Below are 15,220 nucleotides of genomic sequence, written 5' to 3'. Positions count from 1 at the left end.
GGAATGGCAGGCAGGGAATCAGGTGGGCGGCTAGCAGCGCTGGCAGGGCGAGGATCAGGCAGAACTGGCTGAAGGCTAGTGGTGCTAGCGGGCCGGGGAACAGGCTGGGGGCTAGCGGTGCTAGCGGGCCAGGAAACGGGCTGGGAGCTAGCGGCGCCAGCGGGGCCGGGGAACGGGCTGGGGGCTAGCGGCGCCAGCGGGCCGGGGAACGGGCTGGGGGCTAGCGGCGCCAGCGGACTGGGGAACAGGCTGGTACATGCTGAGGGACTCCATAGGTAGAGGGGCTGAGGCGTTGTTCCGTCAAGAGTCAGAAGACAGAATGGACCCAAATGCAATGCTCAGGATTAAAACGGTTTTATTAAGGGAAAAAAGGGGTTGAGGGAGTGGAGGTGAGGGACAGGTGGATGCCCGAACATGGGCACGGGGGACCGAGGAGCAAGTAGGGCAGAGGAGCGAGCCCAGCTGACGCAACAGGGGCCGGGGGTGAGTGAACCTGGCGAAAGGAATACAGACAGACAGGGTTAATCACTAGGAAAACAGAAAGGGGAACAGAGATGTTGCAGGAATCACAGAGGCTTGAGTTAGGCTGCGGCGCCAGGTCAGGAGCAACGACGATCAAGTGGAGATTGTGTGGAGAACTGGGTATGACATACTGGCTGAGATGTAGTGATTGCTGGCAGGTATGGCAGGCAGAGGAGGCTGCTGATGAGGTGCAGGTGTGGATTGCCAGCCAGGCTCAGGAACAGAGAGAGAGAGGGAGAACATACGCAGGGGGAGAGGAGGAGACAGGCAGGCAAAACACAGGGGAAAACAGAATGGTAGGAAAAAAGGAGGAATAAACAGGAAACTCACCGTCAGCCGGGCTGCCACCACAACACAGAAACATGCCTACTGACACCATTACAAACCGTATTATGTTCAGGCCCTGTGACTGTGTATGTCAGCGATTCTGAACATTTTTCCTTAAAGGTTGCCATGTTTCTACAGTAGCCAAAAACTAACAGTGCTACAGAGCGCGTTTCATCACAAAATTTTTCTTCTTCTTCTTGTATAATTCCGGCAGTGTAGGCGCTCGTCACTACATTGAATGAGTATGAGGAAGAGGAAATAATAATAAAAAGTCTCTGAGTAGTCATCTGGTTTATTAGAAGTAAGAAGAGAAGTGAAATTTGGACTACTGAAGGAATACACGTATTATTTAGCGCAAGCTGACAGCGTGTGGATCTTTGTTGTCAAAGAAGCGAAAACATGATGAAGCCAGATGAATACAGACCGGTGATGGCAGAAACAGGATATAATCTTTGTGGATGTTACCAGATGGAAGGCTCTTATGCGGGACAGATGTTTTCAAAGAGGGGCTGAAGTTGCGTGTTTTCTGCTGGACAGGTAATTAAGTTAGTGCAACTTGAGCGATGCAAATGAAAACTGTTGTTTGATAGTATCAGGTAGAAGCTGGCCATAATCACCGATAGAAGGAACATTTGAGACAAAGCTCGTAATATTACGACAATAAAATCTGAAAAATGAAATCAATAGTTTGATAAAATCTTCCTGCCCCTCTGCTTTGCATTACCCTCAGTGATTGCTCTACTGATATGGTCGTAGGCTACCCTTTTCAGACAGACAGAGCAAAGGTGTCTCTGAGCGAGGGGGACGGAGACAGCAAAGAGAGTGACCAGGTGTCGGTCAGGTGTGTCATCTAATCTCTCGCATTTTTGTGGTGGACTGTTAACTCTTTGTGTAGCAAATACATTGACTAGACACACTAACAACATTTATATCTAAATGTTTTGATTACAATTTTGCAAGAGACAATTCAAGAGGATGAAGAGCATTTTTTAGGGAGGGTAGATCTGGCATGCAGGGACTCTCTGGGCCTACTTCCTCCCCCCTAACTACTGTTTGCACATTCACGCTGAGTGTCCGCCACATTGAGTGCCACCCAAAACTAATGAGGGGTGTGTCTAACACCCTTTGCTGCATGATGGAGGACCTGTCTTTCAAATGTGAGTTCCCTGTCACTATGTCTGTTATAGGATTTCTTAATTTTGGAACTACACCAACATTTCTATTTCACCATATACAGGTTACCATCGTAGCCTGTAAAGGTTGGATTGTGTTGAATAAAAACAATGCTTTTGTCTGATAGACTGTCAGGATTTGCCGTGTGCTCAGGCACTGCTATTATGACCAAAATGCAGGACACAAGGCAGAACAGGTACTGACTCTCATTATTTATTAAGAAAGAAACCAAACTTACAGCAGTCTCCAGATTCAACAAAGATAATCCACTGAACGGCGGGGAATCCAAAGGGCACCAAAATACAAAGTCCATTAACAGAATAATCCAAGAGATCAGGCAGAACCAAGAATGAATTCCAGATGTGGCAGTACAAAAGCTGCTGCACACAACAGAGACGAACAACGGACCAGCAAGGACAACAGAAATGACAAACATTTAAGCACAGGCTAACAAAGAGGACGGGAGCACAAACAGGTGGTACCAATCAGGGCAGCACATGGACACAGGCAAGCAGGGTGAGTGACAGCCTGAACACAGACAGGTTACATAACACGACAAGAATCATACTGGAACTACAATGCAAAACACACAAAGCACACTAAATGACTAAAGGACACTGGCAAACTCAACAGTGAGACAGAACAGACAGGACCAGACCAAAATGCATGAACACAACTGAATGACAAACCAAGGTTCAAAACCAGCAAAGACGGACAGACAGACCGAGCAAGGCGGCTGTAGGTGGCGAGTTGCTTTTCTGTGGCTGCACAAAGTTGGAACCACACTTTTGCCTGGTCTCGCGGCATTTGCTCAGGCAAAAGTGTGATTCCAACTTTTATTTAAGTTTATTGCTCACAGTAAGCTCCCACAGGTAGGATGTGTCCGACTTGACCGTTTTTATTCCTCGCCCCTACAGTCGCCTGCGGCGAAACCAAGCATGAATCAAACACCTAACAAAAACTTTTATTAAAAATAATTTTTATTGATTCTTATTAATCTCATACGAAAATATTCAACTAAAACAAAAGTACATAAAATGACAGAATAATAGAAGATGACACAGCTAGATACACAGGGTTATCACGTAACAAATAAAAAAGGCATTAAAGAAGATTATTTAAATCTTTACACATTTTAATGTTTTTAATTGCTTTACTACATACTATTACTTCAGACCATATAATGCTTCAATATATTGTTTGATTTCTAGTTTGAAATGTTGTATTGGTGGATTCTTTTTAGACCATTTGTATTTGTGAATGTAATAATTTCTATATAAGATAAAGAGGTTCAACATAAATTGTAGGGCTGCACGATTTGGAGAAAAAGTCAAATTGTGGACAATATTGCAATTGAGGCGTGTAAAAGCAGCAAATATTGCCACACTGGCATCCTTAAAATTTTATTCAATGCTATACTATTTTACCGCTATTTTAATATATACAGTCACAGCTGTTTCATTTCTGTGGGGTTTTTATTTAAAATTTAATCCAAGAAAAAGGCTCTACATCGGTCTCTAATTTGTTAATGCTAAGTACCAACTTGTCAATAATCATATTGTTCGACATTTAAAAGTTTGCTGTAGTACGTAAAACTTTTTTTAATGTCCTGCATTAGGGAGTTACTGAAGCCATGACTCAGGCTTTGCAGCTCTGCCAAAATGTCTGGCAGCAGGACATAGCGCAGCTGGTAGAGTGCAGCCACCAGTCTTGGGAACAGATGATCAGCTTACACGATGTGGATCCCAGTTTGCATAAGTTTCCTATCAAAACAGATACAAAACAGACTGTTTCCAGAGAATGGTGCTGAAGGTGTGTAAACTGTTAAACTTCCTCAAGAGCTGATGGAAAAGTTCCACTATCAGGAGGTTAAAACATTTGATATAATTAATAATAAATAATTAATAAATTGGGCAAACAATTTAGCTTCAAGATAAAAAGTAATGAGGAGGAAAGGATTATTATTTTTTGTACAGTTAGCTTTGTTAAAATTCCACATTCACGAGAAGGCAGACTCCAAACCACGTTTTGTAAACTTTAACCAAGAACTGCATCAGTATGTAGCACCACAATCAAGAATAAGACAGCAATTAAGATTAACTATGTGCTTGGCACATTTTCTTATGGACCGATGATACAGTATTTTGAATTTGCTTCACTCTCTTAAAATCATGTATTTTGTAGGCTACTAATTGTATATCATTTTTTCTTTACTTTGTACAGTAGGTACCCCTGATACGTATAAAGTGTGACTGTATATGTTTTCTTTAAAATTATTTTTTAAAAACCAAACAGACAAACTGAGAAATACCTTTGATCACAGGCAGGAGGAAGGAGAAGAGATGAGAGGAGGAACAAAACAGAGAAATAAGAAGAGATCTTTCTGTAACACCATCGTCAGGCTCAGCCAATCAGAGGTTCATGTTCCGGTCATTGTTTACAGTCCGATTAGCAACTTCAGAGACATCAAGACGACATTTCGGCTAATCTGCGCTCCACACGGACTGTTTACCTGCATGCAAACAAAGCCCGCTGCAACGTGATTGGTCAATACTCCCGGACTACAGGCGGAAACCGGAACCTTCCTCTCCTGCAGACCCTGCATCCATGTGCAGATGGTAGAAAACAGACGGAGGAGAAGAAAGAAGATGAGATGAGTTTGAAGTGTTTGCTGGCTAACCGAGAAGCCAACATTTTGACAAATGGAGGATCGTACGTGTTATTTAGCAGAAGAAAAAGCGACGGAGCGAAAAGAGGAAGAAGTGAAACTAAATGTGGACAGACGACGGCAGAAAACAATGATCAACATCGGTGCGGCCTTCCCCAAATGGAAATCTCTGATGAGGGACAAATGTTTTCAGAGTGACGCCGAAGTTGCCTGTTTTCTGCTGCACAGGTAATTTAGCCCGATCTAAACTCAGTAATTACTACCAGGACTGTAGTTTTACTTTCATGCGACAAATCCTACAATTTATCTTAATTGGACCCAACAGACCCGAAAATTACTGCCAATCAAAGTGTAACGTTCAACAAAACTGCAGTTTGAAAAATATATGGCAAGCCATTAGTGCCAATAAACGTAAGTATTATAGCTTGTTTTGTAAAAAAACGGCATAAGTGCAGTTTTATACCGCTAACACGGGGGTCTTAAATGATAATGATCTCTTTTTGGAGCCATGTGGAAGGATAGCGCAGTGTAAATGTCTTACAAACAGCACAGTAGTCAAGTAAAAGTGCTGTCACTTGTCACTGCATAAACAAGTACTCAAGTCAGTGTTTCCCCTAGGATGGAGTTGTAGCAGCTGAGGTGAAGCGAAAAGGTTCGGGGGTCCTTCACCAAGAACATTTTACTTTTTCCAATGACAGACATGCAATTTCACATCATTTGGGACTATTAATTTTACCCTATCTTCGAACAAATAGTTGGAAAAGCTAGAGCAGATTATAAATAAAGAATATCCATAAAGCTAAGGACTAAACTTGCTGAAGAATTTGTCGCGGGAGGGACTATAACCATTCGAGTTTGGAAAAGTTATTTAGTATTCGTGCTCTCTCTCCACAATGATTTTACATTCTTGGCACAGCACCCAAGCCGTTTTGGGCCTCAACTCCTAAGCCTTATAACAGCAGGGAAACCCTCGAATATGACCTCCGAATCATTAACGTTATAGATAGGATTTTTCATGTTGCCTTTTGTGTCTCAATTTACAGCTTTTGACATTTATTTGTAAAAATTAATTTGAGGGCTGTGCGATATGATGATATCTATCGTTTGACGATAGAAAAAGGTCTGTCGTTTACAATTATGCTCTATTGTTTATTTCATTGTCACAAATTCCACACTTTACTGTAATATTTTGGTGAGGGACCACGCTTTGCACTGCGTTGAAGTTAGTTTTAAGATGGAATTTGTCTTCTATCGATTGTCCAACGTAAAACAAATATATAATATACATATCCAACTTGAAACTACCTTCACTGCGGTCCAAGGAAGCTAGCCAAACGTTTAGTGTTACTGTGGTCGCACAGTGTGCGACTGAACACAATAGTAGCTTAACGTTATTGTTTAATGATGGTGGGAAATTTCCGTAGCGATGGCATTTTTTTAGCAATGGTGCACCGTTACTCCTGAATGAAAATAGGGGAAACACTGCAAGGAGAAGTAAAATGGTCATCAAAATAACTTGCTACTTGAGTAAGAGCACAAAAGTGTTTACTGAACAAATCACTTGAGTAGCGAGTAACTTAAAAATAAAAACCCACTAGGTCTTAGACATCAAGCCTTTTATTTCACCTAGATGTGACTAGAATTATTTCAGCGACTGATGGGCTTCCTCGGGTAAAGGAGCGAACTTACACTTGTGTTTATTCAAGATGAAATGACAAGGCAAGGCAATTTTATTTGTATAGCACATTTCAACAACAAGGCAATTCAAAGTGCTTTACATAAAACATAAAAGCAAGAAATTGAAAAAATAAAACACATTATAAAAACAGGATAAAACAGGACAGTAAAAGCTACAGTGCAGTGTACAATCAGGGCACTGAAAATCTAAAAACAAAGAAAATGAAAATCGGACGTTACAGTGTAGTGAAAGGTACCAATCTATGGCTTTAATTTAATTAAAAGCGGTGGTAAAAAGAAAAGTCTTCAGTCTTAATTTAAAAAAACTGACAGTTTCAGCAGACCTGCAGTTATCTGGGAGTTTGTTCCAGATATACGGAGCATAATATCTGAACGCTGCTTCTCCTTGTTTAGTTTTGACTCTGGGGACAGAAAGCAGACCTGATCCCAGACGACCTGAGAGGTCTGGATGGTTCATAACAAAGCAGAAGATCAGAAATGTATTTTGGTGCTAAACCATTCAGTGCTTTATAAACGAACAGCAGGATTTTGAAATCAATTCTTTGACATACAGGAAGCCAACGTAAAGACCTCAGAACTGGAGTGATGTGATCCACCTTTTTGGTCTTAGTGAGGACTCGAGCAGCAGCGTTCTGAATCAGCTGCAGCTGTCTGATGGATTTTTTAGGGAGCCCTGTAAGGACGCCGTTATAGTAGTCAAGTCGACTGAAGATAAATGCATGGATAAGCTTTTCCAGGTCCTGCTGAGTCCTGTAATCCTTGATATATTCTTCAGGTGATAGTAGGCTGACTTTGTAATTGTCTTAATGTGGGTCCTCAAATTCAGGTCTGAGTCCATGACTACACCAAGATTTCTGGCTTGATTTGTGGTTCTTAACATTACAGATTGAAGCTGAGCACTGACTTTCAGTCGTTCCTCCCTGGCTCCAAAAACAATAACTTCAGTTTTATCTTTGTTTAATTGAAGAAAATTCTGGCACATCTAATCGTTGACCTGCTCAATACAGTTACTCAGCACCCGTATGGGCTCATAGTCCCCTGGTGAAATGGTTATGTAAATCTGTGTGTCATATGCATAATTATGGTAACATATTTTGTTGTTTTTCATAATCTGAGCTAATGGAAGCATGTAAATATTAAACAAAAGAGGCCCCAGAATGGAGCCTTGGGGAACTCCACATGTCATTTTTGTCAGCTCAGATGTGTAATTACCTATAGACACAAAGTAGTCCTTGTCCTTTAAGTAGGATTCAAACCAGTTTAGTTGTGCCAGAAAGTCCAACCATGTTTTCAAGTCTGTTGAGGTATACGTTGTGGTCAACCGTGTCGAATGCAGCACTGACATCCAATAATACCAAGATTGAAATTCTGCCACTGTCAGTGTTTAAATGGTTGTTATTGAAGACCTTAACAAGAGCCGTCTCAGTGCTGTAGTGTGGTCGAAATCCTGACTGGAAGACATCAAAACAGTTATTTAGTGCCAAGAAAGATTTGATATGGGCCTGTGACTGCTCATTAGTGACCTGTCTAGATTGCTCTTTTTTAAGAGTGGCTTAATGACTGCAGTTTTCAGGGCCTGTGGGAAAAAACCTGAGAGGTTGCATGTTGACAATTTGTAGTTAATCTGAGGCCGTGCAGTTAGAAACATTTTTGAAAAAACCTGTTGGCAGAATATCAAGGCAGCATGAGGAGGATTTCAGATGTTGTATTATGTCCTCCAGGTTTTTATGGTTAATAGAATCAAATTGTCTCATGCTATATGAATTGTTTTTAAGTGGACACAGGGACAAGACATATCCTGTTACTGACATGGAGGCACTGATTGCTTGTCTAATTGTTTGAATTTTGTCTGTGAAGAAGGAGGCAGATTCATTGCAGGCCCTTGGTGGATAGAAGGTCAGAGGCTACAGACACAGGAGGGTTGGTTAGCCTGTCGACAGCAGTAAACAGGGCACGTGCATTATTGGTGTGTGTTTTTGGTGATGATGTCAGAAGAAGGCCCGCCTTGCATTTCTCAGCTCTAAATTATAAATTACTATTGTCAAATTACGCTATTCTGTCCTTGATCTTTGCAGCTTTCAGAGGGGACACTGCATTTATTACTATTTAGTGTTCTCTCTGTAGGATTTATTGTTTTCTGAATATGTCCTCCTTTTACAGAATTGATTGGACAGATGAAGGCTCCCCTTCCTTTCATGAAAAAGATGATGGAGATAAAGATGACAGCTCTGATGAAGAGGATCTTCCACCCATTTGTATACGGTGTATTATCAGTCAGTCTTTACTCTGCTATTGTTCTGTGATGCCAGCTTTTATTCAAATCTTTACACATATGCCTTCATGTTGTGCCTCAACAGAATGGGTGGAGCATTAAAGAAAGCACCATCGATTGATCGACTTCCAGTTATTGGAACGGGCGAGGCAGCGCATGACCAGCCTGCACGTGAAGACCCTCCTGATGAGGCTTCTCCCTGTGATCAGGACCCTGTTTTCCCATCCCCACAGCAGGTCCTTTGTGAAGATGACATCGTTGGTGCCAGAGCTTCAATAGTATACGAGGACTGCTTGAGACAGCTGGCTACATTTCTGATCCTGCCTGTGAAAAAATGTACAGGGCGTTTAAAGACTGGTGTGGTGTGTGACTGTGTTGCCCCCTTTGAGATCAACATCACTTCCAAGGGCACAGCAACGAGTGTCGAATGGGTAAGTCCTGACAGTCGCAGCGTATCATAACTGTAAATTCCCATTAAAACACATTTGTAGTGAAAGCCAGTGCTGTACATGCCAAATGCAATCCTGCCTTTTCTTGGACTTTCAGATCTGTCCCAATGGACACAGCTTGTGGAGGTGGAATTCCCAGCCTGTAATGAAGTGTGGGACGCAAGCTGGAGATTTTCTCTTGTCCACCAACATTTTGTTGTCTGGCAACGACTATGCGAAGGTCGCCCTCTTGTTCAAGTTCATGAACATGGGGATGGTGAAGAAGAACACCTTCGTGTCCATTCAGGACGCTTACTGTGTGGACACAGTGAAGGCCTTCTGGGAAGAGAGGAGGACTGAGGCCCTCAGTGGCCTTCAGGGGAAAGATGTTGTGGTCCTAGGTGCGTAGCTGAAACTTTACCATGTTATACAAATATTGAAGACATTAGGTAGTGTGACTGTAAGTAAGCAGCTAACTCATATTTTTAATTTTTGGATTTTATTTTTATTACTTTTTTTCAGCAGAGAACGACACCAAGGAGATCATTCATGTTGCCACCATCAACAAGCAGCAGACATCCTGCAACTCAGTCGTCATGGAGAAGGAGGGTTTTATTGAGACTGTGGACAAGCTTACATCAGAGATAAAGCAAGAGGAGATCTGCACAGGTGCTAATGCCCAGATCACAGCCCTTATGAGTAAGTAGTCATTTGATATAATGTTCGAATATATTTTCAGAATGGATTATGTTTAAAAAAAAAGCCTTAGATTACAGTCTTAACGGAGCGTCCTCTTTAAATGCAGACAGAGTGAGAGAGAACAGACATTGTTTTTTACTTTACATATAATCTGCCATAAAAACTACTTTCAATGTCGCATATTCACATTTAGTTTATCCCTTTACCAGCACTCTTTAATTCTATCAAAAGCTACAAGAAACCATTTCTCAACCACCATCTGGCTCTAAAACATGCCGTCTATGATACAGAGACCCAGAAGAAACGCTGCCGTTGAATGCTTCTAATACTACATGACTGTCTACAACGGCGACCTGTAACTTTGAGATTTCACACTAACAATGTACATTTGAAAGAGGAGGTAGATAACTTTGTTTGGCAGGAAGCCATGTTAGATACTTGTTCAGCTCACATTTATTTACTTGTCCCCTTTGTTTAAGAACCGACTGTAACATGTGTTGCACAGATATATTTAGAATACATTTAACTTCTCATTAACGTTAGCGCTCCTCCACTGATAAACATGACCGGCCTATAAATCGGTTGGGCTCTAATTGAAATATTGTTGTAATATTAAATGCTTTTCCTCTTTACAGACCCAGACAAAGGCAGATACAAAGATGTTGGAATTCATCACAGTCTGGACATGTGGCATGGTGCCAAGAACCTGGTAAAAAAAACAGCTGCTGTAAGTTGAATAAGTGGCTCATGTTATTGTCTTCATGTATTCATCATAGAGTGACATCAGGGGGATTTAACTATGTGCCATTGCTGGCTGAGAGTCTGTACGTTTTCATTCCAATCAAAGACAAACAAAAGTTGATTTTACTGCTTGGCCCCTCCTCTCTGTCTGAAGGTGTGTTAATTATTGAAATCATCTGGTGTTATCTTTGGTTGGGCTGAAAATCTGTTTACTCTCAGTCCTCCATGGAATAGGATTGAATATCCATGTCCTACATTGTTCTGTATGTTTTGTTTGTCTTCTGAAGGCAGCAAAGATAAAAAGACAGGTGGTCCTCCTCATCTGCAGAAAGAAATAATAAACCGTTTTTGATGGTGACGCAAGCTTACAAAAGCATGAAATTTTTTGGAAGCACATCATTTATATACAGTTATGTTCAAAACAATAGCAGTGTATTTTAAAAAGTGAGTAAAGGCCCAAATCCTGTATAGCTTTCATTTCCATACATGCAAAAGAATTGGGAGCACTACACATCCTAATACAAAACTCATCAAATTTGTTTGCATTACTTCACAGAAAGTGAGGAAATAGGAATATAAGGCTTTTCTTTATAAACTCAAACATCTACTGTAACCGCTAAGCCTAAGCTTAAAGCAGCTGAGGGCTACACAGAGGGTTAAGTAGCTGACGCGGCGCGGTTACCATGGCCGCTTTGTTCGGTTTAGAAAGAATAAAACAGGAGTTCTACTTCTGCTTTATTCTCTGTCCTGAGAGATATGAGTCCATAACTGTACAATATTCCATCTTCATCGACAGTTTCCTCTGGCAACACCTGTGTCTGATTGCACCTACCCTCCTAAGTAGATGAGCCCCAATTAGCTATGCCATCACCCTTGTACCACCTACTGGCCAAACCTGGACATAAAAATTTAAATGGCTTCTACATCTACTGTAAAAACTGAAAATGCTTGAAGATTTAGCTTTCCTATGCATCACTGAACTAGTATTTAGTTCAGGGGTATTATAATGCCATATAATGGTCCAGTTAGAGGAAATCTCCTGAAGCAAAGGTCCAGAACATCATAATGACTAACTTGCATTATCATTCAGAAAATGCTTTATTGCCAATAATTTTTTACATGTTCAAGGAAATTGCTTTGGAGATAATGGTGCTACACATAGACACATAAACAGTTGGCATAAATAAATTTAGAAATATATAAATATGTAATATTGACAAAATATAGAAGAATAACACTTAACAACAAAAAACAATATGTGCAGTATAACTGGCATGTGCAATGATGTGAAATAAAATAATTAAGTTGTTAATGAGTCTAGCTGCAGAAGAGTAGAAGCTGTTTTTGTGGCGAGAGGTTTTGGTTCTGATTGGCCGCAGCCTCCCGCCAGAGGGGAGTGACTGAAACAGTTTGTGACCGCGATGGGAGGGGTCAGCTGCAATCTTTCCTGCTTGCCTCAGAGCCTTGGAGGAGTACAGGTCCTAAAGTGATGGAAGATTGCAGCCAATCACCTTCTCTGCAGAGCGACTGATGCGCTGCAGCCTGCCCTTGTCCCTGGCAGTGGCAGCAGCGTACCAGATGGTGATGGAGGAGGTGAGGATGGACTCAATGATGGCGGTGTAGAAGAGCACCATCATTGTCTTTGCAGCAGGAAGTACGTCCTCTGCCTTCTTGGTGAGGGAGGTGATGTTCAGCTCCCACTGGAGGTCCTGAGAGATGGTGGTGCCCAGGAAGCGGAAAGAGTCCACAGTGGTGACTGGGGAGTCACACAGGATGATGGGGGAGGGTGGGGCTGGGCTCTTTCTGAAGTCCACAACCATCTCCACTGTCTTCAGAGCGTTGAGCTCCAGACTGTTCTGGCTGCACTAGGTCACCAGATGGTCAATCTCCCACCTGTAGGCGGACTCGTCCCCACCAGAGATGAGCCCAATGAGGGTGGTGTCATCTGCAAACTTCAGGAGCTTGACAGACTGGTGACTGGAGGTGTAGCTGTTGGTGTACAGGGAGAAGAGAAGGAGGGAAAGAACGCAGACTTGAGGGGATCCGGTGCTGATGGTCCTGGAGTCAGAGACATGTTTTCCCATCTTGACGTGCTGCTTCCAGTCCGTCAGGGATGTTCAGCTGAGAGAGCTTGTCCTGCTGCAGGGCCGGGTGATGGTGTTGAAAGCAGAGCTGAAATCCACAAACAGGATACTGGCGTCGATTCCTGGTGTTCAGGTGCTGGAGGATGTATTGAAGGGCCACATTAACTGCATTGTCTACAGATCTGTTGGCTTTGTAGGCGAACTGCAGGGGGTCCAGGAGTGGGTCTGGGATGGATTTAAGGTGGGTCAACAGAAGGTGTTCAAAAGACTTCATTACCACAGATGCCAGGGTGACGGGTCTGAAGTCGTTTAGTCCTGTGGTCTTTGGCGGAGGCTTTGAAGCTGGCTGGCACATGGCATTTCTCCAGTGAGGTGTTAAAAATGTCTTTGACTATGTTTTTAGTCAACAACTGACTGTCAAATTAAAATATATTTCAGAATTATTTACTGGGGGGATAATAAATAATAACTACTCTAATAATAAATTCTAAATTTAAGTAAACTAAAATAAGAAATCAGAAATTAAGTACTGGCTGGCTCCAGATCCAGACCGCTGTCTGCCAACTAGTGACCTCTGGTTTAGTTGTATGACGACGTTTCTTAGAACTGCGTCACATCTGTGTTGCATGGAGTTGACCAACTTCTGGCACCTGTGAACAGGTATTCCAGCCCAGGACGATTGGGCAACATTCCAAAATTCATCTGCATTTCATGGTTCTGCCTCAGATACAGCATTTTTCATGTCATCCCACAAGTTTTCTATTGGATTTATTGGGCTGGCCACTCCATAACGTTGTCTTTAGGGTTGTTGTCTTGTTGAAACAACCATTTTAACGGCATTTCCTCTTCAGGAGAAGGCAAGATGACTTTTAGATGTATTTAAACTGGTCCATGATATTGTAGGACATTGACATTCTTTGATCTCCCTGGAGCTGATCATTGGCTGAGTCTTTGCCATTCTGGCTATTTTTCGGTCCAGTTGAATGGTAGTTGTCTGTCTTCTTCCACGTCTTTCTGCTTTTGGTTGCCATTTTAAAGCATTTCAGATCATTTTAGCTGAGCAGCCTATCATTTTCTGCACTTTTGTTTTTTGCCCTCTCGAATCAACTTTTGAATCAAAGTGCGCTGTTCCTCTGAACAATGTCTGGAACGACCCATTTTACCACCTGTTTTTTCACAGAATGAATGACCTCACTTTTTGAGCTCCACACTGCTATTATTTTGAGCAATTAATGATTAAATTACACAGAATCAGCAGCATGCATTCCATGACTGTTGGGTCTGTTGGTTTTCTATTACTCTATGTAGGAATTTAATTTCTTCCACAAACAGTGATTGTTCTGGGTAGTGACTATTATTTTGAACACAACTGTATATCCATGTATATTTTGTCTTCTAGCAAGTTCATTCATTTCGTTATGATGGATTTTTATAGTGCTATTCTGTTTTTTGCAGGCACCATGGGTTGACATTATTCACCATGTCTGTGACATTTGTACCTGGACTATGGGAAGGTGTCAACATGGGCACCTTGAAGAAACTCGTGGAAAGGCGTGGATCCAGAGAGACTCCAGGTGCCACAAAGCTTTAGTGGACATCGTTCTCAATGAGCGTTGGCTGAAGGATGTGCATAAATACCTGCGCTTCAGGTAAAGTGTGGCTACATGTTTCACACAGATGAAAATAATGACTTTTAGTGCTTATTCTTTATTTTTATATATGTATAAAAGAAACAAAAGGGTGAAACTTCCAAGGGGGGAATACTTTTTATATGCATTACAATGCCATGAAATCATGGTCAATATAATTTGGCTTTTTTGACTAGAGAAAAGAAGAAAAAATCTTTAATATCAAAGTGAAAACTTTGTCAAACTAATGTCAATTAATTAAATATAAGGTAAAGAAGATGATTGCATTAATATTCACCCCCTTAAGGTTTGTATTTAGTAGATGCACCTTTGGCTGCAATTACAGCACTGAGTCTGTTTGGATATGTTTCAGTCAGGCTGACACATCTGGACACAGCAAAACAACTCAAGCTCTTTCAGGTTGCTCGGGGATCGGGCGTGAAGAGCTCTTTTCAAGTCCAGCCAAAAATTCTCGATTGGATTGAGATCTGGGCTTTGACTTGGGTCCTCCAGAACATTCACCTTGTGGTCTTTGAACCATTTCTGTGTAGCTTTTGCTGCATGGGGTCGTTGTCTTGCTGGAAAATAAATCTTCTGCCAAGTTGTAGTTCTCTTGCAGACTGTGTCAGATTATCCTCCAGGATTTGGCAGATTTAAACAAGTGCCATACTCCATCCATTTCTGAATGATGGATTTAACTGAACTCTGGGATGTCCAGTGAGTTGGAAATCTTTTTGTAGCCATCTCCTGACTTGTACTTTTCAATGATCTTTTGTCTGTGCTGCTTGGAGTGTTAATTTTTCTTCATGTTGCAATTGTAGTAGGAATACTAATGAACCAGAGACTGGATCTTATACTACAATTACTTGATACACATCAGCTGAACTCAGGTGATCTCCATTTCACTAATTGTGACACTGCTGGCATCAACCAGCTGGACTTCTGTTGAATTAGGTCGGTCACTTTAAAGAGGGTGAATA

General features: G+C 41.7%; 1 protein-coding gene across 1 annotated transcript in view; it reads left to right on the top strand.

The window, feature by feature from the left end:
- The first annotated feature begins 4,599 nt into the window (after positions 1–4,599).
- Positions 4,600–15,220, top strand: part of LOC119916463 — a 37,981-nt gene continuing 27,360 nt past the window's right edge. The window contains exons 1-5 of the mRNA XM_038736493.1: positions 4,600–4,918; positions 8,549–8,650; positions 8,746–9,091; positions 9,207–9,489; positions 9,611–9,787. Coding sequence (XP_038592421.1) covers positions 4,725–4,918; positions 8,549–8,650; positions 8,746–9,091; positions 9,207–9,489; positions 9,611–9,787 — 1,102 coding nt within the window. The 5' untranslated portion in view covers positions 4,600–4,724. The remainder of the gene's footprint in view (positions 4,919–8,548; positions 8,651–8,745; positions 9,092–9,206; positions 9,490–9,610; positions 9,788–15,220) is intronic.

Source organism: Micropterus salmoides, unplaced genomic scaffold, assembly GCF_014851395.1.
Source record: "Micropterus salmoides isolate LMB-PRFRI ecotype aquatic unplaced genomic scaffold, ASM1485139v1 Ms_hic_scaffold_21, whole genome shotgun sequence".
NCBI lineage: Eukaryota > Metazoa > Chordata > Actinopteri > Centrarchiformes > Centrarchidae > Micropterus > Micropterus salmoides.
This window is presented reverse-complemented; position numbering and strand designations above follow the sequence as displayed.